General features: G+C 38.9%; 2 protein-coding genes across 3 annotated transcripts in view; one reads left to right on the top strand and one right to left on the bottom strand.

The window, feature by feature from the left end:
* The window catches only part of LOC124772519 (protein CREBRF homolog), a 104818-nt gene that overhangs the window by 20782 nt on the left and 57527 nt on the right, over positions 1-26509 (top strand). For both annotated transcript variants that reach the window (XM_047249452.1, XM_047249367.1), the window contains one exon: positions 134-232. In XM_047249452.1, coding sequence (XP_047105408.1) covers positions 134-232 — 99 coding nt within the window. The remainder of the gene's footprint in view (positions 1-133; positions 233-26509) is intronic.
* LOC124774952 (spermine oxidase) overlaps positions 24585-26509 on the bottom strand; it is a 146246-nt gene continuing 144321 nt past the window's right edge. Inside the window, exon 7 of the transcript XR_007015586.1 lies at positions 24585-24685. The gene's annotated coding sequence lies outside the window, so the exon portion shown is untranslated. The remainder of the gene's footprint in view (positions 24686-26509) is intronic.

Raw genomic sequence — 26509 nt, 5'->3', positions numbered from 1 at the left:
GATTAATTAAATGGTGTCATACAGCTAGAAAAATGACATTTTACTTCCTTCATTAAAAACTTTGGATGCTTACATTGATCTGTTAGTGCTTGTTAACACTATCCCATCTAATTTTTATTGTTTGTTTCTGCAGGTGGTATTTTAAGCCCCGAGTCTCATGAATTTTCTCATGATGAGGGGTTTGACTCTGAAGATGACAGCGATCATTATGAGGACTTCTCTTCAGATGCAGGTGTGTGTATATCTTTAAACATCCCAGTTACTACAGCTTAACTGAGACTGACTGATAATAAATGATTATGAAGTTAAAGTAATTACTGTTTGATACTAGATCTAATTTAAATCTCCTGATACCATGTGCCATGTAAGGTTGCTGAGGAAACTTCGTTATTTGAAAAATATTTAAAGAACTCTTTACTGGTTTATGATTGATTCATAGTCATCCAGTACAGGAATCATAGCACATTGTAGCACTCTTCCAGTAGAGGCAACTTTTCCCAACACAAGCACTGTTCGTTTTTAGTTTACAGACAGACTGTATCTCTCCAGCATTTCCTCTCCAGTAATCTTATGTGAATAGACAGAATAACTCCACTGAGTGTGTGTAATACAGTGAAATTATTTTCATTTTATTGAGTGGGTACTTATTGGCAGTTGTCAAGTGTGCTATTATGTAAAAATGGTCAACAGCTGGAGCTGCCAACTGTCTTACCACTGAAGAGCCTTTCTCAAGTGTAACGTGTTGTCACTATGTATTTGACACATTGTTTTCATTGTATCCACCATTTCTGACTGGAATACTTTTCACAGCATGAGGGGTATCAAATGAATGATGCCAGCCTCAGCTTTCTCAAAATCTAAAGAGGCTTAAACTCTTTCCCTCTGCAATGGAAGGTCACCTAGCTGTTATATTTCATCATAAGTCAAGCACTGCATTATAGCAGCGTCATGTTGTAGACTTGAATATTGACACCCACCATTTGAGACATAATGTGGATGTATGGTAAGTGTCAGTGCAGGCCACACTACAAGTTCCAGCAGTTACTGAATGGAAATCATTTATTCAGTTCCCGGTAATGGTGAGAGAAATGCAGTAACTCTCTGGCTATTCATTAATTCACCACCAAGTGACAACAACACAGTTACACGGTCTTACATTATGCTGACAACAATAAACAGCAACAAAGTGCCACATTTACCTTTCGAATATATTTCCTACCAACACTACCGAGGTCACAGACAACCGTCAGTAACTCAAATTGTACACTTCTCAGCATTGTTATAGGAACATATTTTACATAAAAGCCTATTTAACAATTGCAAATAAGTACTCACTTAATAAACTGAAAGGAATTCCGCTATACAAACACAGACTCATTGACGTTAGTCGGTCTACTCACGTAAGAGTCTGGGCAGGAAATGCTGGAGAGATAGTCTGTCTGTAACCTGAAAAGGAAGCAGTGCTTGTGGTGGGGAAACTGCCTTCCCCAGAAGAATACTGTAGTTGCTGAACGGGATGACTAAGAATCAGTTACCATTCTAGCAGTGGAAAACAGTGTGCAGAGATTAATGTATATTGTGTCCTCATGCTTTCTTGCGGTAGTGTTATTAGTAACTCATGTATGCGTCCTGTGCAGTGTTAATGCACTTTGTGGAAAATATACACTTTCCTGGCATGTCTGTGCACTTCGTCCCTAGAGATTCGTAAGAGAGGGTTTGTATAACTTTGTGAAACACCGTGTAGTTTTTTCTTGTGGCATAGTGGGGTAGATTAAATGGGTAATCACTACCTGCTCTTTAGTTTGCAGACCAATGATGGAGAGAACTGCATGATCCCAATCTGGCGCCCTACCTACCCTCACACTTCTACCCTCCTACCTGCTTCACCCTGTTACACCACTAGAACATAGTTTATCTCTTAATACGGCTCTACTGCACTTAGAAGTGGTACATTAAGTATTTGTCCTTAACCCACATCATTTAATAGCCGACCGCGGTGGCCAAGCAGTTCTAGGCGCTGCAGTCCGGAACCGCGCGACTGCTACGGTCGCAGGTTCGAATCCTGCCTCGGGCATGGATGTGTGTGATGTTCTTAGGTTAGTTAGATTTAAGTAGTTCTGAGTTCTAGGGGACTTATGACCTCAGATGTTAAGTCCCATAGTGCTCAGAGCCATTTGAGCCATCATTTAATAATAAACATTAATTTCATACATTAAAACACCATTTTTAATAATCTGCAATTTATCCACCTCTTGCACTGCAGAAACTATTATTTCCAGAGGAAAAAAAAAAAAAAAAAAAAAAAGAGTAGAAACTTTATTGTAGGAAACATTTTTGTTAGAAGCTACAGTTTTCAAGTTATTCAAGAAAAATGTAGAAAAGTGACCTTTAAACACTCTCCGACACCCACTCACACCTCACAGGTCAGGATTTTTAGTATGTTTTTCATGACATTCCCCTCTACCACTGTACAATGTGTGTGACTACATGAAATTTTTGCACTAATTGACCTTTTTATGTTTGTTGACTGGTATAATGGACTCTTTATTGTGAAAAACTGGGGGTTGCTCAGCAAATGATGGAGAGATGTATATTGGAATTACATGGAGAATGGGGACATTGACAAGGAACTTGACTGGAGTGGATTTTATGACTATAATGAAGGGGAAATGGGGACGGGCTGGACATCTAGTGAGGCAAAAGAATGATAAAGGAATCATGAATGTTCATTGCTGTATTTGTAGAGCAAAGAAAAGACAAGTTGAGAATGTAATGGAATGTGAGTAGACGGAAATAGAAAACATGCTGGAGCAGTATGGGTGTGTAGTGTAGTAGACTGTAGTCGATGGAGAAATCAAGTGGACACTTTTATCTGGCAAATGATGTCAGATGGATGATAATCATGGTTCTGTATGCTGAGGTCTACTCACATTGCTGTGGGAATACTGAACAATTAGAGGAAGCAATACACCACTCGATCTGCAGTGTCGTTGGCATCTTCTGTAATAAATGCGATTGATAATAGTCACATTGTCTGCAATTTTATTTTTACAAATAAATTAAAAAAGTTTTACAAGTAAGATTGTTTTGTTACTGGTGATGTGATTTGATATTTTATTGGTTTTTAACAAGATGAGTTCTCTCTCAAAATTTCATAGTATCTCTGCCAAACCCCCTCTGTTTCATTTGTCATGTCTTCTAAATAATGTGTTTTTCTTTTATTGCTACTCTCCTTGCAGTCTTTTGTTCCTCCACCTGTAGGTGATGAAAATGATTTTTTGCTGTATTATGGAAACAACGAGGTGGGTTTTTCACCATCGTATATATATCTACAAGTATAATTTTTGTATGGCACTTAATGTGATAAGTCTTAATTAGTTCAGCTGTTTGTGATGTATAGATAGATACAGTCTTTACTAATTTGCATTGGATAAGTCTGGAATATACTGACAGGTCGACACCTCTGTCGATAAGGAATTGCAGTTTTGTTGTATCTTCCATTATAAATAGCTGACATTTTTTGTGTATTAGTTAGTTGCCATCACTAATGATTCCTGTCTACAAATGCTGTGTTGCAAAGTGGGCAGCATTGTTGAGCTTCAGTATAAAACCTTTTTCTGATACTATCAACTCTGTTTTGTGGTTGCTGAATGCTAGTCCTTATTTGTCAAATGCCACTTTTGTGGTGTTTGGCTGGGGCTTATTGTCTGGAATGCTGTAATGAAATGCTCTTATCTTCTTCAACAAAGTTGTGTCGCCTGTGGAGGGGTACATCTTCACTATCAAGTTCTATGCATCAAAGTCTGTGGCATACACCGTAAAGATTTTCAAGTTGTCTTCATTCACTGAAACTTCCTGGCAGATTAAAACTGTGCGCTGGACCAGGACTCGAACCTGGGACTTTCTGCCTTTTGTGGACTAGTGCCCTATTGGCTGAGCTATCCAAACATGGCTTGCCACCCACTTTCACAGCATTATTTCTACCAATATCTGATCTCCTATGTACCAAACTTCACAATAGTTCTACACGCCTCGCAGGACTAGCACTTCTGGAAGAAAGGATGTTGCAGAGACATGGCTTAGCTACAGTCTGGGGGATTGTTTCCAGAATGAATCTTCGCTCTGCAGTGGAGTGTTACTGAATTGAAACTTCCTGGCAGATTAAACCTTCATTCACTTCCTTAGCAGCTAGTGTTTGAAGACGACAAAGTAGTCGAGATGGCATGTGATTGCTCTTATTTTTCATTCACAGGGTCTTGTTGAGCTGCTTAGCCTCTCATTGTGACAAACAGCTGACCAGCATGTGTTTGATGCTATTGCATTTGTCTGCAGTGTGGGACAAGGCAAAGATGCTGTGTACTTCCATGCCCAGTATTCATTGAGGGTGGCAGTTGTATAGTTGTGTCTTGATTTGTCAGCTGTGATATGGATCAAGAGAAAATGACTGTCCAGCAGTGTGAATCATAGTACCTGGTTGTCCTGCTGGAAAGTCTGTGGCTTTCGGCTGTGGACAGAGTTAGACATTTGTGGTCAAGTCATCAGAAACATCCATCACAGCAATCAGAAAGGATAGATATTACATAGTAGAAATGTTAGTTGATAGATGTATGATCATTGATGTCATGAAAACGATGAAAATGTGATGTGGTTCACGTCATTTTGTTCTTGTTCAGTTTCTGGATGAGTAAGATGTAGCAGTTTACAACACTTGGTATTAATGCAGTTCATAATTTCATCCTGGATGTAGTCAGATATAAAAGAGCAGCTGAATTTGCTATAAACAAAGATAACACTTGTAACATACGATAGATGTAGTCAGTTTCAATCTAATTCTGGAAATGTAAGGATCATAATTAACTATTGTATCGCTGTAAGGCTGTAAATGACTGAATTCTGCTTTGTAATGATACTGATGGTAGAAAAAGGAGGGTGCAATATCACACTGCTTTACAGTTATTAATTTTTTTTATGCAGTGCGTACCACTTGCAGGATGGATTTTTGTAGTATCTTATACTTCATATCTGAGACTGCTTCATCTAATTATTTACACTGCAGTATATTCCATGTTTTGCTATATTTCATGTTCTGCTACAGTTTGTGGGAATATAAGTTACCGGACATGAATTATTTGGAATCTGCATATGGTGGGAAATCTTCTGAGTGCCAAAAATATGGATGGTATCAAGAGTGTAGTTGTTTGTGCAAAACAGTAGTGAATGTAGTCTTGTAGTATTCACTAATGTAGCTAAGAAATGCTGACATTGTGCACTGAACTCAGACATCAAAAAACACAGTTTTATTAGCTGGTACTGACCACTTCCAGTATAGAATTTGTACCTTTTACTCCAGTCTGTGACAAAACAAAAATTTGTTCTCAGACTTTTGATTTCTGTCATTGGTGACCGTCTTCAGATCTGACTTTAAAGTATTAGTATATGTTTTAAACATGTCTGTCAATTATTATTTTGACTGAAATTGATAGCCTGAGGACAAAAACAAAAAAATAAATAAGTAAAATAAACAAAAAATGATCATGCACTGGAAAAAGAGGCTCTGCACTTCCTAGATCACTGTTTTCATTTGCTACTATGTCACATAGCATGTGAATTTCAGTATAAATATTGGTTTTCACTATTTTGTGCCCAGTATAATGTGCCTTTGACTGCAGAATTCAAGTAGTGTGTATTATACCTTACTGACACATAACAACACAGTAATGGCTTCATATCCTACAAGTGAAGCTTATAAATAATATCGTGTTTTGAGCTTGTTTTGTTGCTATTGTGGCAACAAGAATACAGATTATGATTTCTGGATTCGCAACATATCCTACTTTCAAGCAGCTGCTGATTTGACTTAAAATAGACACAGGCTATTATGCATCATATGGAACTGTTGTGAACTCTTGTGTTCCAATTGAAAATTTAGACCATTATTCTGTCTCAGTGGAAGGTATTGCTGGTAGTGTACAGCTTCTGTAGAGGAGTTAGAGGTCAAAGTTAGATCCTCCATTCAATGTGCTCTTGACATTTTCTTACAAAACGTTACCTGCGCATCTATTGAAGGTTTGCCTGATGCACAGTGTGTATTGCTTCTTCCTTAACATGTCAGTTTACACAGCACTTTTTGTTCTGAAAATGTGTGTGATCTGGTTTCTTGACAAATTAATACCAACTGGTTAGCAAACAAGAAAAATGGAGATGATGATGTTCCAATCAAAATGGAAGAAAAAAACAGTGAAACTTAAAGATAAGTTTCAGGGCAATAAGGAAATTCTCCAAAACTGTAACAGTACTGTAACCATTCTGGTGACACCCTTCTCATTGTAAAGCCAAAATATTTACTAAACCTATTAGGAACAGATTTTTTTTCAAACGGTTGGGAATTCCTGGATGGAATGATAACATAATGAAAAGGACAGATTGTTACTTACCCGGTAGAGGAGGTGTTGAGTCATAGACAGACACAATGAAAAAGGCTGCTAAGATATTAAGCTTTCTGACAAAGTCTTTCGTCTGAAATAGAAAACACACACACACACATTCTCACAAGTGTGTGTGTGTGTGTGTGTGTGTGTGTGTGTGTGAGAGAGAGAGAGATTTCAGAAGAACATTGTTTGAAAGTTTAATATTTTAGCAGTTGTTTTCATTGTGCTTGTCTGCAACCCAGCACCTCCTCTGTATGGTGTGCAGCAATCTATTCTTGTTATATTGCTGAGTTACAAGATTAGTTTTAAACAATCAACATACTATCTTCTGCGGTTTAGCTGTCATCTAATGGTAAGACAGAGATTTCAGAAACAGATTTTAAATTGTAAGACATTTCCAGGGGCAGATGTGGACTCTGACCACAAGTTATTGGGTATGAGCTGTAGATTAAAACTGAAGAAATGGGAAAAAGGTAGGAAATTAAGGAGATGGGACCTGGATAAGTCAAAAGAACCAGAGGTTGTTAAGAGTTTCAGAAGGAGCTGTAGGCAACAGCTGACTGGAAAAAGGGAAACAAATAGAGTAGAAAATGAATGGGTAGCTTTACAAGTTAAAATAGTGAAGCCAACTGAGGATGAATGTCAAGAAGTCAGATGGAAAAGCAGTCCTAAGCAAAGAAGGGAAATCTGAAATGTGGGAGGAGTATGTAGAGGATCTATACAAGGGAGATGTACTCGAAGACAATGTTATAGAAATGGAAGAGGACATAGATGAATATGAGATGAGAAATATGATACTGCAGAAGAATTTGACAGAGTACTGGAAGAAGTAAGTTGAAACAAGGTCCCGGGAGTAAACGACATCTTATCAGAACTGCTAATAGGCTTGGGAGAGCCAGCCATGACAAAACTCTTCCATCTGGCGTGCAAGATGTATGAGACAGGCCAAATACCCTCAGATTCCAAGAAGAATATAATAATTCCTGTTCCAAAGAGAGCAGGAGCTGACAGGTGTGCATATTACGGAACAATCAGTTTAATAGGTCATACTAGTTGCAAAATACTAACACAAAATCTTTACAGAAGAATAGAAAAACTGGTTGAAGCTGACCTTGGGGAAGATCAGTTTAGATTCTGGAGAAATGTAGGCAAACATGAGGCAATACTGACCTTACGTGTTATCTTAGAAGATAGGTTAAGGAAAAGCAAACATATGTTTATAGCATTTGCAGACTTGGAGAAATATTTGGACAATGTTGACGGGAATACTGTCTTTGAAATTATGAAGCTAGTAGGGGTAAAATACAGGGAGTGGGAGGCTATTGACAACTTGAACAGAAACCAGATAGTAGTTGTTGGTCGAGGGGCATGAAAAGGGAGCAGTGATTGAGATGTGATACTCATTCTGTACATTGAGCAAGCAATGAAGGAAACCAAAGAAAAATTTGGAGTAGGAATTAAAGTCCAGGGAGAATGTTTGCTGATGACATCGTAATTCTGTCGAAGCAAAGGACTTGGAAGAGCAGCTGAATGGAGTGGACAGTACCTCAGAAGGTGTATATAAGATGAATTTCGACAAAAGCAAAACAAGGTTAATGGAATATAGTCGAATGAAATCAGGTGATGCAAAGGGAATTGGATTAGAAAATGAGACACTTAAAGTAGTAGATGAGGTTTGCTACTTGGGCTGTAAAATAATTGATGATGCGCAAAGTGGAGAGTATATAAAATGTAGATTGGCAATGGCAAGAAAAGCTTTTCTGAAGAAGAGAAATTTGTTAACATTGAATATAGATTTGAGTGTTAGGAAGTCTTTTCTGAAAGTATTTGTATGGAGTGTAGCCATGTGTGGAAGTAAAACATGGACAATAAACAGTTTAGGTAAGAAAAGAATAGAAGCTTTTGAAGCGTGGTGCTGCAGAAGAATGCTGAAGATAAGATGGTTAGTTCACTTAACTAATGAGGAGTTATTGGGGAGAAAATAAATTTGTTGCATAGCCGGACCAGAAGAATGGATTGGTTGATAGGTCACATTCTGAAACATCAGGGGATCACCAATTTAGTATTGGAAGGAAGGAAGGAAGGAAGAGAGAGAGAGAGAGAGAGAGAGAGAGAGAGAGAGAGAGAGAGAGAGAGAGGGTGGGGGTAGATAGAGAAAAGGGGGGGGGGGGAATGATTTTATGCCAACAAATTTATTCAAGTACTGCAGCGAAGAGGCACACCCAAGATGTTTAATACTCTGTATCAATGAATTGATTATATCATAGCAGCTACCATTGCTGCTGTTACACTCAGTATTGATAAAATTTAATGAAGGTTGTAAGAAAATTGGAATTGATGGTTGGAATTAAATGGTGACAAGTTACAGAAATTAAATTTATCTATATTCGCTCAAAACACACTTGTTCACCATGTCTGGTTAAAATGATATGACAGCGGTGTTGCAATGACTGCCCTTAGTAAGCCTGTTTGAAGGCAAGTTGTACAAACCATGCAACACCGCAATACAGCCTGGTAAGTTTTGCAGTCATGGCTAATAATTACAAGAGACAACTTTGTAATGCAGAAGCTTTAATAAACTTAGTCTTCTTATAGTATGTGCCTGTATTAGCACAAATAGTAATATCTTGCAGAGCACACCAGAACACTACCTCCCACTATCACTGCTGACTGCCTGCCTTCACTGCTTAGTCTGTCTGTGGTAAACTTTATTCCACATAAAAGGTTTTCTCACAAATAGAATGTGACAAGGCTAGCTGTTACCCCTATCTCAACAGTATCTGCTGGATCTGCTACCTTTGCCTTTTCCCCATGTAAAAAAGGCATTCACCAAACACAAACAACAAGGGCAAAAGCTTGACTGCCCTCAGGTCTAATGGCTTCCTTCTTTCTTACACACTATTACACTTTACATAATGATAATTAATACCAAGTTAAGGAGGAGCTAAGAGTGTACAGAAATGATTTGTTTTATATTCTTAATTCAAGAACAATAATTTAATCATGCCTTTACCATTCTAATTAACCTTTTACAAAAATTATTAAATAAGCAGGTCAGATCTTGACAACACTCAATGGATGTGGAAATTATCACTGTTCTGTTATAAACCCAATGCACACCCACTTTCTTAAAATAAGGTTGTGGTGACAGGACATTCCTTTGACATTTGGCTCCTTCTGTCTTCCTAGAAATGGTTGTACTTCACATGCCTGTGTACTAGTCTGAACCATCTTAGCTAAACAGACCACAAAACCCTCTCTCTGGTATCATTGTTGCTCACTTACTTATATCTCCCTCTGTTCTGAAACTTGCAACACTTCATATGTCTTTAGCTGTAAGAGTTTTCCTTCAGTCTTCCATTTCATCGGGAAGGGATGTAGGCCTACTGCGAAGCATTTGTAGCGTGCATTCGTACCTGCCACTGGGAACTGCATCAACATGTTTATTATTGCTACATCTATGTTAATTCAAGATTTTGACAGTTGATGGAATAGTGGCAGACTTTGTTCCGTTGGTCCCCTTATTTGTTGCAACTCTGTAGGTACCTCTCAATGTTCTTTTCATAGTCTGATTAGGAACTGCTGTGTTGGCAACAACATAGGACAACATAGGACTTAATTGTCCGTGCACCACATGATGAAGTACTTCTTACAGTATTGCAAATTCAATCCTTGCATGATTATCTGCCAGAGAGTGTAGTAACATTGCTACAACCATTCTTTCATTCAATAAATTTTGCTGAGTTTGCACCTTATCCAGGTCATAATTTATTGTTTCTGTTGTATTCCTTATACACCGAAGCGCCAGAGAAACTGGTATAGGCATGCGTATTCAAATACAGATATATGTAAACAGGCAGAATACGGTCCTTTGTTCAGCAACGCCTGCTGTAACAAGTGTCTGGTGCAGGTGTTAGATCGATTACTGCTGCTAAAGTGGCAGATTATCAAGGTTTAAGTGTGTTTGAACACGGTGTTATAGTCACCGCACTAGCGATGGGACACAGCGCCTCTGACATAGCAATGAAGTGAGGATTTTTCTGTATGACCATTTCACGAGTGTACTGTGAATATAAGGAATTTAGTAAAACATCAAATCTCTGACATCACTGGAGCCAGCAAAAGATACTGCAAGAACAGGACCAACAAAGACTGAAAGAGAATCATTCAGCGTGACGGAAGTGCAACCCGTCTGCAAATCAATGCAGATTTCAATGCTGGGTGATCGACAAGGGTCAGCGAACCTCATGAATCCATGGACCCTGTAAATCAGCAGGGTACTATTCAAGCTGGTGGAGGCTCTGTAATGGCATGTGCAGTTGGAGTGGTGTGGGTCTCCTGATATGTCTGGATATGACTTGGACAGGTGACACTTACGTAAGTATCCTGTCTGATCACCTGCATCCATTCATGTCAATTGTGCATTCTGATAGACTTGGGCAATTCCAGCAGGACAATGTGATACCCCATACGTCTAGAATTGCTACAGAGTGTCCCCAGGAACCCTCCCCGAGTTTAAACATTTCCGCTGGCCACCAAACATCCCACACATGAACATTATTGAGCATATCAGGGTTGCTTTGCAATGTGCTGTCCAGAAGAAATCTCCAACCCCTCGTACTCTTATGGATTTATGGGCAGCCCCGTAGGATTCATGGTGTCAGTTCCCTCCGACACTACTTCAGACATTGGTTGAGTCCATGCCATGTCATGCTGTGGCACTTCTGGGCTCTCGCGAGGACCCTACACAATATTAGGCTGGTGTACCAGTTTCTTTGGCTCTTCAGTGTATGTCATGTCAATTCTGTCCACTACCCTATTGTGATTCAACACACCACACTCTAGATTCAACATTTTTGCCTCTGCCACTGCTTGTACTTATCCTAGCGTACTGTTCAACTCCTGAACATTGTCACTGTCCAAGTACCAAACACTGTGTGGTAGCTTCCTGCCTACGTCTAACCATCCCCTTTTTTCGTATCAGCTTTTGTGGTAACAAGCCCACTATATTTAACATAAATGCTTTCTCAACTTATTGTATGAAAGTCACCCCCCCCCCCCCCCCCCCCCCCCCTCCCCACCTCACTCCCCCCAATATTCTCCCTGCACTTACGTCAACAGTTTCCCTTTCTCTGCTTGCTTACTAACTTGGTAAATGTCTCCACCAATCTTTGTATTTCATTTCTCACTTCCACATATTATAGTCCTATCTTAACATCCAGTGGTGACTAGTTAGTTTGATGTCTGTCTTGAAAACAACAGTTCTGCTTCAAGTGTCTGCTTTTTGTAGTGTGTTCACTACTTTGTCCCTGAAGAGATGGAAAATCATCAGAATTAAGACACTCAATGGGGATGCTCTCAGAGATATGCCACCTGAGAGAAAGGAATTTGCCTCAGTTTCCCTCCCCTTTTCAAAAAATATGCTTATCATCAAATCTCAGACACTGTGCGAGAAACCTGAATCTCTGTAGGGTCATCGTAGAGTAGAATAATTCCAATCCTGTTCCATCTCTGTCCCAGAGTTCCTCTAAATTAATCCTATCAACATTGTAGATTCAACCCAAATACAACAGACCAAGAAATGCTTCAATTTCACCTTTATCTCCCTCATGAATGAAGGTCTGAGACGAAGAGTATCTCGACTTGGCGGATTCAATACGTTGCTTAGTATGTATCACTACTTCATCCATTATTTCATCTGTGAAAAACAGCTGCCATATTTCTACATCTGTCCTTTTATTCTTTGCCATTCCCCTCACACTAGGAATATGTGACAGAATATTATGTGACCTCATTCTGATATGAGAAGTAGGCATGTCTTTCATCCATTTAGTACGCTTGTCCTTACCAACAAAATATTTCTTATTGTTCTGACATCCATCACTGTCATTCCCACTTTCGTCGCTTTCCGTATCGTGTTCACTATATAGTTCGATGTCTACATCTCCACCTTCATCACCTGATTCATCACTAATGATTACATATCGCAGTGAATCGTTACACAGATCTTCTGTTACATCCATTACAGCCCTCGTCTGAAATAAATAGGCTGATTCAGCAGTTTGAATGTGTGCTACAAACGCATTTGTGTTGGGACAAATGATACCGTCATTGCTACTCTGGGTCCTATAGCTCCAACAAGTACACCTGCTTGCTATGGTCAGTCTGGCAGACCCAAACAAACATGCTATAAGCACTCCTAGACATTGCACTTACACTGTCACTTGATGAGCAAATGACACAGCTGCATCAGGTAGGAAGCTACAAGGAGCGCTGCTCGTGTGCAGTGGTGCTAACGTAATGAAAATGAATCGCTCACACAAGTCAGGGTCCCGGAGATCCACCAGTAGCAATACAGTGTTAATAACAACATATACTCGTAATATACTCTGAATATATTAAAACACTATCCCAAAAACACTTCATAAAACATTTTACATTGTTATTTAGTGATGTGATCTAAATGCATAAGCCACTTCCTGCACACCTTGATCACAGCTTCCTCTCTCGTTTTCTTACTCCTAGATTTAACAGCTCATACTGGTGATGATAATGGTACTTTTGGCAAAGCATCTACAGCCCCTCTAAGTGGCTTAACACGTCCCCAATGGCCAATGGATGTTTTCATTGGCAAATTGCAATGCAGCATCATTTCTATGACCTTGATACAATACTTTGTATCATCTCAGAAACTACTTTGTTTTACCCTTAGGTGTCTAGGGATACATTAGCAGAACCCTTTTGGTAAATTACTAATACATGTCCCATCTGTTCCTGTCACTCTAGCACTTTCATATTTGCTTTTATCATCTTTTGTCTCAAATAGCATAATATTTTCGTGAATTTTTTTGTCCCCCTTTCTCCAGAGTGTAGGCCTAACTACCTCCAAAGATGGAGGCATCTTTCTACCATATATTGTCTTGTATGGTGAGAACCCAGCACTGCTGTGTACTTAAGAGTCATATGCTGACACGATGTATGGAAGGTATACGTCTCAGTCATTATGGTAGCTATTTACATAACAACTTTCGAATGAAGTGGCACCCATAGATGACTGAGAGTGATGTGTTGTGCATATGATATACAGTTTATTGTTCAAAATCCTGTCACCTTGTTTTCTACATTTCCACCCAGCACCAACTCTTATCCACAGTCCCCATCCATGTCCTCCTTGCTCACTGATTTTAAATTCCCGCTGCAGAGGTCTAATGTAAATGTGCATCTGAACTGATGGTTGTGGATCCATTGCCCATTGAGGCATATCAATTATAGAAATGTGTGCTGTCTGTTCTTTCAGACACGTTCAAAAGAACAGATACCACACATTCATATAGGAGAGCGTTATGTTTAGCATTACAGAGATTCACAGGAGAAAAGAATTTGAATAATGGTACATACTGGAGAGGAACTCATTGTACTGAAAGTGAAATGGGAGTGGACAGGACAAGTTGTGATGTGAACTGATGGTAGGTGGAGTAAAGAAGTTCTTTCCAGATCCCAACACACATAAGAAGACGAAGACTGCAGACTAGTGGACGGCGGGAAGAAGCATCGGAAAATGTGCGCTTGCAGATTGCAACAGTGTGTGTGTGTGTGAGATAGAGAGAGAGAGAGAGAGAGAGAGAGAGAGAGAGGTCAGTGATGTATGGAGAAGTCTGGAGGAGACCTTCATCCAGCAGTGGATCTCAAGTAACATAACGATGATTGTAGCATGAACAAAACTCCTTGATCTGGTCCTGTTGGACTTATTGGGATTGACTAACTGCTGTTATTACCCTGTACCAATGGCCTCATTGGATGCGGTGTGGAGGATTGTGGTACTCTCCTGGCCTTGTCGATTACCTTGATCTTGGAGCTGCTACTTCTTATTCAAAATCGTCCTCACTTGGCCTTACGAGGCTGAGTGCACCTGGTCCAGTGTTCATACCAAGGAAAAATCCCTGGCAGTGCAGGGAATTGAACCCAAATCCTCCACATAGCAGCCAACACAATGTGGATATGGAGGTGGACATGACAGTTATATGGGTGGTGGTTTCACATTGAATTGATTGTGTACAAGTAATATGTTTGTATTGGTAAAATAATGCTGAGCTTGTCCTGACAGTCCGTGCTTCCTTCAGGCTGTATACGGTCCTAGGACGGACTGGGTACGAATTCCTGGAACTTAAGATTTCAGTGTCACACAAGTATGAAGCTTCAGAATTTTATTTTTGTTGCCATTTGTCACAGTCATAATAACATAGATTTTTTTACATATAGAGGAAGTAGTGTTATTGAGTATCTTTTGAGTGTGTTTGAATCATTCTGCAGAAAATTATGGTGTGTCATTGACTTCAAACAAACAAATGTACAAAGCCATGCTACAGAACAACAGTTAAATTCTACTTTTTGCTCCGCTACCTCAGAATTTCAAGAATATGAAATATTTCATGTTCCTGTAAGCTGCAATTGTAATTAAAAAATAAAATATTCTGTTAGTTGTAGATGTGGCTTTGATAACTGCCAGGAGGGTCCAGTACCACAGTTATTATGGTATAATAGGGTACTTTAACCAGAAACCCATTTCAGGAATTTATCATCCCTAAAGCCAGACTTGCATTTTGTGAATGACTGACACCTCAGTTGCTTTATGTGAAGAACATGAATTGGAGGTCCATTAATCAAAATTTCTTATCCTACAATTTAGAAACTAATGGAATAGAATTGGCTGATACATTGTGTGCCATCAATTTACCCACACACACAAAGGGACAAAGGATATTTTTGTCTTTGTTAATCCCCTTTTTTTCCTTTTGTGTAATATTTGCTTATATTCTTTGGCTTCTGATAATAACCTTGAGAGAGAGAGAGAGAGAGAGAGAGAGAGAGAGAGAGAGGGGGGGGGGGGGGGAGGGGAGGAATGGGGGATTTTGGTTCCTGTTTCCCATTCTTGAATTTCTTTGAAAGAGATTGTTACCATTGCTAAAACTTTATAAACGTTGAACTAGAAGGATGCTATTGTAGATTTAAAGGTAATTAGCGTGTGTCACTTACAGTCACAATAATTTGCTCCGATTATATTCTCATCATCTCCTCCTCTCCAAGTCAAAAGGATAATATTCTTGAGAGCAAAAATCCACAATTTTGAGAGGTATCTAAAGAGAGACCTGTTTTAGTTCAAAATTGCTATTTAGATTTTGGCACCAGGAGGCTTTTTGTTTCTCTCTGTGTACAGTTCATTCATAATAAACTCTGATTGCTAGTTTGCCCATTTGCTAATGGGCTTATGACCAGTGCAGAAATATGATGAATGAATTATCAGCTGTTGGTAAAAACACTTAAAGGTATTAACATTTTGTATTTGAGGTATTGTGCAGTCTTGATATGGCTGAAAATGATATTTTCATTTAAATACAAAGCTGCTTGCTTTTATCATTTTTTTTTTAAATTTACCAAACAGGTATTGAGCACATGATCATCAGCAGGCCTGTAGAAGTTACATAAAAATAATACGTAATACATGCCATAGGCGATCCACTATGGAAGTTGGAATGTGTTTATAACTTTGTGTGTGACTGTTTAGTACTTTATTGTATTTTACTTTTAAGCTGTCATAGAAGTTTTTGCGGATATTCTGTTAATTTTATGTGGTTTCTAGCACAGTCACATTTCAGTACAAATGAAGACAATAGTGCTTTATAGTATCAGTGGCATATTTTGTGGTCAGATTCTTGTGTATCTTTTCTTTGGTTTACGGCCGGCCACTGTGGCCGAGCAGTTCTAGGCCCTTCAGTCCGGAACCATGTTGCTGCTACGGTCGCAGGTTCAAATCCTGCCTCGAGTATAGATGTGTGTGATGTCTGTAGGTTAGTTAGGTTTAAGTAGTTCTAAGTCTAGGGGACTGATGACCTCAGATGTTAAGTCCCATAGTGCTTAGAGCAATTTTTTTGGTTTAGGTAATGCGCACAATCTCTAGATTTTTTTTTCACTCATTGCCAATAAGTATATGAAAATATAGTTAAAATAAAAGTAGAATATGTTAATATAAAATGTACGAAGTCTATTATGTTATGTCTAAAATGTTGCTTCCTATTTGGACAAGGGTATTTGTAACGTTTTTGATAATGTGTTTGTTGTTTCGGTCAGTTTGTTTGTTTAAAATACCACTCCAATCTTTTTTTCATGTGAATAAAAGTTTCTAGTTCCTTAAGAATGTTCAGATATTTGCCTTTATCAGCCACGTGTAGAACTGACTTGCACTGTGCTGTGTGTGTTGTTTCGTGATTTTGCTCTCTCAAATGTGTACTGAATGGTGATGGATTCTTTTCGCAGGTGTTATCGTGTACTTGGAATCTCATTTTAAAATTTCTCTCTGTTTCACTGATGTAAAGACTTTGAAAAAAAAAAATACATTTTTAATTTATATCCTCCAGATATGCAAAATTGTGCTGTTTGTTGCAGTGAATGGTATGTTCATGTTCTTACTGTGTTCTCTGATCTGAATCCAATTTTTAAATTTGTTTTTTATAGGGCGTGCTGAATTTTGTGTGATATTTGTCACCAATGCGGTCAAACAATGTATTTGGATCTCTCTTTATTTTGAATTTCTTTAAATGTAGCTTCTTATTTTAATTTACTTTTATTTGCTTTGTTTATTTTGGAAAGAATTTTGTCGACAATCATGGGATTATCTCCATTGTTTTGCGCTACTGGTGTAATGTATCAATTTCTGTTTTGACACTGTTGTTACTTGAGAATATTTGCGTAGTATGTTAATGCGAGATTGAAGGTACACTTCTTTTTTGCTTCTATGATGGCAGAGGTTGCTGTGGATCGCTCTATCTGTAGTTGTAGGTTTTCTGATAGTGGTGAAGGTATATGTTGAACTTTTTCCCAATTTCTCAATCTAGAAAATTTATTTTGTTCTTCTCCTTATGTTTTATTGTGAATGTGATGTTGGGATGTAGTTAATTTTATTGTGAATGGAATGGAAGCCAACATCAAGTTAGCCTCGTTCATAGCAAGATGAATAAAACATAAATGTGATGTAATGTGGGTGAAAGAAGAAAGTGAGAAAAATACAAGAAGACTGAATATCTGAATACTATATTATACCTAACACCCAGAAATAGGCAAACTTCTACAGGATCCAATATTTTGACATTATGATGAACATTATCACTGCGTATAACAGAAAGAAACAGAATACAAGTAGACATTGACATTGCAAGAAAATTTAAACATTGCTCGCTAAGGAATATCTCATGAAACCATAAACCAATTGTAATACAGAATTTCAGTTCTAATGTTAAAAAAATTTATCACACGAAGGATTAACTTACAGCATTTACGAAAACTATGTACAGTAGAAATTATTTGACTTGTAAAAATTGCAACAGATGCAGCAGACCTTCCAGCAGTAAAACAAAACAATGTACTGTTTGAGACTTTCCCAATGTAACTGTTTCATTGGTTCATGGTTGTCGTGTTGGATAATGTTGTGGAAACTGCACAATATTTTAATGAGACAGCTGCTCGTCTTCTTCAGGTGCTTACTGACATGTTGCTGCAATGACTTTCCAGTATATATGCTGACTTGATAGAAAAGCACAGGTGCCAAGGGATGGGGCTGGATCGTCATTGCAGACGAATCCTAAAGCATGGTGACATCTAGTGCCCCTGCTGGAGAAAGATACACAACTGAGTGATCCTCTGATATTGGTGTTGGAAAAGGGACTAAATTTGGCATCCACTCAAAAGCACGCGCCTTTCAAGGATTTTATCTGTGCCATTGAGCAAGGCATCTTGAAACTTGTGAGTGAGACTGCTGAAGAAATAAGGTGAGAGGCTTGCAGAGCCATAACCAGAATGCCCACACCGAAGCAGAATATCAGCACTGAAGAAAGGAAAGCTCTCTCTTCGTTAAGACACAGAAGTATTGATTTGACCTGCAGACAAGGGAAACACAACTGTTCTTTTGCCTGCAACATCTTACTTTTTCAAGGTGGTGGAGCTGCTGCTGGACTCTGTGTATCACTGGCTAAAGAAGGGTCCAACTAATGCAGTTCAATGGAAGACATCAGCGCTTGTCAAATCCAGCCAGTTTCCTGAACATCTTAAAGAGAGTTTAAGAGTACAAGCACTAGTTCCACCAGGACTTTATTGACTGCCCAAGATCCATAAGGAAAAGGTTCTGCTTCACCCTATCATGAGCAACATAGGCGCCCCAACATATCACCTAGCAAAACATCCGGTTTCTCTTCTGAGCCCTTTGATAGGAAAATGTGAACATAACATTTGAAACTCAGAAGATTTTATACGACAAATGAAGACTTTGAGTCATTAACCACTTACATATTAGTGAGTTTTGATGTGGTCTCTTTGTTCACATGAGTACCTCTGGTGGATTCATTACAACTTACAGGAACTGAGTTGGAGGAGGACGTCTTACATCTGTTTAGACATGTGTGTACCTGGACTTACTTTTTATTTAAGGGACAATATTTTGAGCACACTGGCGGTGCTGCTATGGGTAGCCCTTTGTCTCCTGTAATCGCTAACCTTTTTATGGAAGACTTTGAGGAAAAGCACTTCAATCAGCGATGTTGAAATCTACATGTTTCTGCAGATATGTGGATGACATCTTTGTAGTTTGCCACATGGAGCAGCAATGCTTCCTGCATTTCTGGAACACCCTAACTCCCTCCATCTAAGCATTTGCTCCACCATGGAAGTGGAGAAAAATGGAGACCTCTCATTCCTAGATATTTTGGTCTGCAGAAAAGGAGATGACACCTTGTATCAGTGTGTGTTTTGTAAGCTAACTCACACTGACCTACATCTATGGGCTACAAGCTGCCATCACACATATCAAAGCAATGGCACGTTACAGACTCTTGTTCATAGCGCTAGAGTTATCTCGGATGCAGGGAGCTTATCAGCAGAGCTTGGCCATCTTCGCTCTGCAAACGAGTACTCTGATAAACAGATTTGGAATGCATTTTGACCTGCGTGCTCTAAAGCTCACGAAGAGCCAGTATAAACGAACTCCATGAGGATGTGTTTTGTATCCTGTGGTGGTGGCGTGTCCTTGAAGATTGACAGGATGTTCAGGAAACATCAAATAAAATGTCTTCCGCCCTCCAACGCGAGCGGAAGACAACCTGAGTTCAAGGAGATCAGGGATACATAAAATCCCAAGCCAGTGAGGGAAATCACGCATCGGCCAGACGTGTCGCACTGTTAAGGATGTTGTTGTGGTTGTGGTCTTCAGTCCTGAGACTGGTTTGATGCAGCTCTCCATGCTACTCTATCCTGTGCTAGCTTCTGCATCTCCCAGTACCTACTGCAACCTACATCTTCCTGTATCTGTTTAGTGTATTCATCTCTTGGTCTTCCTCTACGATTTTTCCCTCCAAGCTGCCCTCCAATACTAAATTGGTGATCCCTTGATGCCTCAGAACATATCCTACCAACTGATCCCTTCTTCTAGTCAAGTTGTGCCACAAACTTCTCTTCTCCCCAACCCTATTCAGTACCTCATCATTAGTTATATGATCTACCCATCTAATCTTCAGCATTCTTCTGTAGAACCTCATTTTGAAAGCTTCTATTCTCTTCTTGTCAAAACTAGTTATCGTCCATGTTTCACTTCCATACATGGCTACACTCCATACAAATACTTTCAGAAACGACTTCCTGAGGCTTAAATCTATACTTGGTGTTTACAAATTTCTCTTCTTCAGAAACGCTTTCCTTGCCCTTGCCAGTTTACTTTTTATATCCTCTCTACTTCGACCATCATCAGTTATTTTGGTCCCCAAATAGCAAAACTCCTTTACTACTTTAAGTGTCTCATTTCCTAATCTAATTCCCTCAGCGTCACCCGACTTAATTCGACTACATTCCATTATCCTTGTTTTGGTTTTTGTTGATGTTCATCTTATATCCTCCTCTCAAGACACTATCCATTCCGTTCAACTGCTCTTCTAAGTCCTTTGCTGTTTCTGACAGAAGTACAATGTCATCGCCGAACCTCAAAGTTTTTATTTCTTCTCCATGGATTGTAATACCTACTCCGAATTTTTCTTTTGTTTCCTTCACTGCTTGCTCAATATACAGATTGAATAACATCGGGGACAGGCTACAACCCTGTCTCACTCCCTTCCCAACCACTGCTTCCCTTTCATGTCCCTCGACTCTTATAACTGCTGTCTGGTTTCTGTACAAATTGTAAATAGCCTTTCGCTCCCTGTATTTTACCCCTGCCACCTTCAGAATTTGAAAGAGAGTATTCCAGTCAACATTGTCAAAAGCTTTCTCTAAGTGTACAAATGCTAGAAACGTAGGTTTGCCTTTCCTTAATCTAGCTTCTAAGATAAGTCATAGGGTCAGTATTGCCTCACGTGTTCCAATATTTCTACGGAATCCAAACTGATCTTCCCCGAGGTCAGCTTCTACCAGTTTTTCCATTCGTCTGTAAATAATTTGCGTTAGTATTTTGCATCCGTGACTTGTTAAACTGATTGTTCGGTAATTTTCACATCTGTCAGCACCTGCTTTCTTTGGGATTGGAATTATTATATTCCTCTTGAAGACTGAGGGTATTTCGCCTGACCCATACATCTTGCTCACCAGATGGTAGAGTTTTGTCAGGACTGGCTCTCCCAAGGCCATCAGTAGTTCTAATGGAATGTTGTCTACTCCCGGGACCTTGTTTCGACTCAGGTCTTTCAGTGCTCTGTCAAATTCTTCACGCAGTATCGTATCTCCCATTTCATCTTCATCTACATCCTCTTCCATTTCCATAATATTGTCCTCAAGTACATCGCCCTTGTATAGACCCTCTATATACTCCTTCCACCTTTTGGCTTTCCCTTCTTTGCTTAGAACTGGGTTTCCATCTGAGCTCGATATTCATACAAGTGGTTCTCTTTTCTCCAAAGGTCTCTTTGATTTTCCTGTAGGCAGTATCTATCTTACCCCTAGTGAGATACGCCTCTACATCCTTACATTTGTCCTCTAGCCATCCCTGCTTAGCCATTTTGCACTTCCTGTCGATCTCATTTTTGAGACGTTTGTATTCCGTTTTGCCTGCTTCATTTGCTGCATTTTTATATTTTCTCCTTTCATCAATTAAATTCAATATTTCTTCTGTTACCCCAGGATTTCTACTAGCCCTCATCTTTTTACTTACTTGATCCTCTACTGCCTTCACTACTTCATCTGTCAAAGCTACCCATTCTTCTTCTACTGTATTTCTTTCCCCCATTCCTATCAATTGTTCCCTTATGCTCTCCCTGAAAGTCTGTACAACCTCTGGTTTAGTCAGTTTATCCAGGTCCCATCTCTTTAAATTCCCACCTTTTTGCAGTTTCTTCAGTTTTAATCTACAGTTCATAACCAATAGATTGTGGTCAGAGTCCACATCTGCCTCTGGAAATGTCTTACAATTTAAAACCTGTTTCCTAAATCTCTGTCTTACCATTATATAATCTATCTTAAACCTGTCAGTATCTCCAGGCTTCTTCCATGTATACAACCTTCTTTTATTATTCTTGAACCAAATGTTAGCAATGATTAAGCTGTGTTCTGTGCAAAATTCTACCAGGCAGCTTCCTCTTTCATTTCTTAGCACCAATCCATATTCACCTACTACATTACCTTCTCTCCCTTTTCCCACTACCGAATTCCAGTCACCCATGAGTATTAAATTTTTGTCTCCCTTCATTATCTGAATAATTTCTTTTATTTCATCATACATTTCTTCAATTTCTTCGTCATCTGCAGAGCTATTTGGCATATAAACTAGTACTACCGTAGTACTTCGTGTCTATCTTGGCCACAATAAGGTGTTCACTATGATGTTTTTAGTAGCTTACCCGCACTCCTATTTTTTTTATTCATTATTAAACCGACTCCTGCATTACCCCTATTTGATTTTGTATTTATACCCCTGTATTCGCGTGACCAAAGGTCTTGTTCCTCCTGCCACAGAACTTTACTAATTCCTACTATATCTAACTTTAACATATCCATTTCCCTTTTTAAATTTTCTAACCTACCTGCTCGATGAAGGCATCTGACATTCCACACTCCGATCCGTAGAATGCCAGTATTCTTTCTCCTGATAACGACATCCTCCTGTGTAGTCCCCACCTGGAGATCCGAATGGGGGACTATTTTACCTCCGGAATATTTTACCCAAGAGGACGCCATCATCGTTTAATCATACAGTAAAGCTGCATGCCCTCGGGAAAAATTACGGCTGTAGTTTCCCCCTTGCTTTCAGCCGTTCGCAGTACCAGCACAGCAAGGCTGTTTTGGTTAGTGTTACAAGGCCAGATCAGTCAATCATCCAGACTGTTGCCCCTGCAACTACTGAAAAGGCTGCTGCCCCTCTTCAGGAACCACGCGTTTGTCTGGCCTCCCAACAGATACCCCTCCATTGTGGTTGCACCTACGATAAGGCTATCTGTATCGCTGAGGCACGCAAGCCTCCCCACCAATGCCAAGGTCCATGGTTCTTGGCGGAAAAATACACTGAAAATAGATGACTCGCCAAATTGGGTCAGCCAGAAAAGTCTGCTTTGGCTGAACACTCTGGAACAGGACATCTCATGAGTTACAGAGAGACAAAGATCCTTTTGTCTGCTTGTAGCGGTTCCGCATGCTTTATTTTCTTCGTTTGTTGTCCTCGGTGTTGACATACTACATTGCTACATTTGCTGAAAAATGAGGTTTGTAATTTAAACACTGACTACTGTAAAAAATGTAGCCGACGGGTACACATTTGTGTTTCACTGTAGTTTACTTTCACTTTGCACAACCCCTCCAATAATACATAGTTATATATGTATGGTCAGTGCACTATTGTTTAAACTTTCCATAACCCTCATTAATAGTTTGCAGGCGAACCTCCACATACTGCCACAATAGTTTTCTGTTGAACATTTATGAGAAGTAAAAACATAACCACATAGTTCACCATTCTTCAAATAAATTGAACAGTCATTCTCATTGCTTTAACACACGGCCTGTTTGTGTAACACTTATTTTACTGTTAAGTTGATACATTGTTGTTATTCTAAGCAACACAGGTCCCTCGTCTGAAACTCAGCCATGGACTGACTGTCTCGTGACTGAAAATCAGGCCTTTATATATCATCACAATAATAGGTACTGAAACTACACAGTGTTTGAAGTTAAATTTACAGAAATTACAATTAAAACTTAACTCATTAAATTAACTGAATACATCAAAAATTTCATTTCTTTTAACAGTTTCTTCTATTACAAGGGTAATTCTGAATTATTTGTTTAAATCATGAATTTAACAAATATAGTTATGCCGACAATACTTTCGACAAAACTGTTAATTACTTTGGAATTAATTAAGGGGTGGTTTTGCTAACATGTTTTCGAATAGAGCCAAATAGATACTTTAAGATTACTAGTATTTCATCTTCCAAATGTTTATAATTACTTCTGAATTTATATTTGTTTATATGTCAACAATAGAATTTACGTTATGAAACAATTACTGATTTCACCCTATAACAAGAGATACTAACTAGGAATAGTTAAAATAAATAAGCAATCAATTACATACATAAAACTAAGCACACAATGAGATCTGGTGTTATATTCTTTAAAACTGAGGGCCAACCTTTCTCTTTTATGAAAATGCAGATTATATTCATGTACGTTACTGGTAAATTGTTAAAAGTGAAAAAATGCCTTTAAATAGGCAGATGACAAAACAAGAGGGGAATTCAAATTATCCTTACTTGCTTTGTCACTTGCTTCCATGTATTCGGACTGTGTCGTTAAAGCAGCAGTTGAAATATGTATAACTAATTACCTGATTAATAGAGAAGCAGGATTTCAACTCAGCAGGGCATGGGAACCAGCATGAGTGTTACTATGGCAGCATCGGCCACTGTCAAACAAACCCGAATCAACACAGACAGAGAATTTGATGGCCATCACCACTTTGCCTGTGCACACTCTGGGCTGTAATTTGCAGCTGTGCTTGTCCCGCATCGCGAATGTGATGACCATGGCCTGTTTCTCTGGCAGGGGGCACTGTATGTTGCTGTGCTGTATAATTCACCTACAGTGAAATTATCGCCTGCCACTAGGTTTCTGCACTTTTAGTGAGTCATTGTATTTACTGGTGAGCCATTACAGCAGAATGTTTGAAAATGCCTGAAGATGATGAGCAGCTGTCTTGTTGAAATATTTTGCTGCTTCCACAACATTATCCGATGTGACGCCTGTGAACCAATGAAGCAAAATAATGCAGTTCATAAAATACTGAAAACAATCGAGAAACATAATAATAAACTTCGCAATAATAGTCTATTGACCACAGAAACCAAAATCATTTGTGCTGTTAATAACAAAATAGGACATAACAATGATGTGCTTCCAAAAGCAGACAAAGGAAACACTATCATAATAATGAACAAACAGGAATAAATTAATAAAACACTAGAGGGTCATTCCATGTCAGTTCAACCAATTTTAGAAAATGTTCCAGCTGATAGTTTCAGATTTGGCTGAAATTTAGCACACCAATGCTACCAAGTTTGGAACACTCATGTACAAAATTTTAAGTTCCCCTGCCAATTAGTTCTAGAATTATGGCTTGTGAAAGAAGGTGGCGTGACCCGGAAATTGTAACTTGCATCTAGCAATCTATTTTCAGACCCAACTTTAGGTCTTAATAACTTTGGAACTATTCTGCACAGTTCAGTGAAATTTTTACAACCCAGTAACATCCACTTGGTGAACACACTCTTATGAATCAAAACACATATTTCTGAGGGAAAGTAAAACATTTCAAGATGTGATTAAAAAGTGTAATACGTTAAAAGGTACATATTGTAGGTGCCCTCCACGCCAAATATAATTCACTCAAAAAGGGTGTACATTTTTTTGGTGGTAAATTTAATGTGGCCTAAACACACACAGAACTCATCTTGCCCATATCAGTCACACAAACAGAGTTACATGCACACGAAAATAGAAAAATTTGAAAAAATTACCAGAAAAACATGGATTTTCTAAGTGTGGTAGCACAAAAGGGGCAAGTGATATGCAAGCCAAATTTCAGACACTGCATCAGTAGACCATAATATAATATGTGGCAAAATTTCAACTTGTTACTGCAAGACATTTGTGTACAATAAAAGTTGACAGAGATGTATTTAGTTACGTTTCTTTTAACATGATTTAGCAAGTAATAATGATGATTGCAGACAGCTTGTTTCAGATAACCATTAGGCAACAGAAAGTTAAACAGTGGTACTTTTCAGGGACAGAATGAGTCATTGTTAGGCAGGAACAACAAAGGAAACAAGCAACAATTACAGGTTACTCATGTTTTTAAGATTCTAGTTCAGACTGGTCATTACTGTTGTAGAAAGTCAGTATGGAGGCAGAAGAGTGTACTAGTGGTGCTTTTGTTCAAACAAGCTGCAGTATTGGTAGAGCACAAGCATCTGAATGTCATAAAACAACATATGGAACAAAATGTGGCATTCGCTTTGTACTGTATGACCTGGATGAATCGGACCAAGATTTGTTGCTATGGAGATCCAGGATACACCCTGTGGGCACAAGAAGTACAGTTCCAGGAAACTTTAGTGTTTGTTACCATCCTATGGAAGTGTTTCTGGATAAGTATTCTTTCCTACAAAGAAATTGTTTTGATCCATTTCGGGTTCATAAGAAGACAGTGAAGTGTGGCCTCAGAGAAATTGATATAAAATCAGTATTGAAAGTGAATCAGTGCATGGGACTTAACATGAAACCAGGACAAAAGTTATGTTCCAGGTGTGTTACACTGCTAAAAAATGAAGAATATTCTGATAATTGACATGACAGTGACGAAGAATATCAGCCACCTACAACCACAGCGGATGAGCAATTAAATACTTCAGTGACTGCTCTTGGTTTGTCTCCCATGAAGACACACAAAGTTGGGAACAGAGACGGGCCCAGCTATGGTAGAAGAAAACAAGAAGCTCAAATGGAATGAAAACGCGAAATAGTTGACACACTAATGGTGGAAGAGGAAGAACTATCTGCTCCAA

Source organism: Schistocerca piceifrons, chromosome 1, assembly GCF_021461385.2.
Source record: "Schistocerca piceifrons isolate TAMUIC-IGC-003096 chromosome 1, iqSchPice1.1, whole genome shotgun sequence".
Taxonomy (NCBI): Eukaryota; Metazoa; Arthropoda; class Insecta; order Orthoptera; family Acrididae; genus Schistocerca; species Schistocerca piceifrons.
The sequence above is the reverse complement of the archived record's forward strand: the minus strand, read 5'-3'. Positions and strand labels throughout refer to the sequence as shown.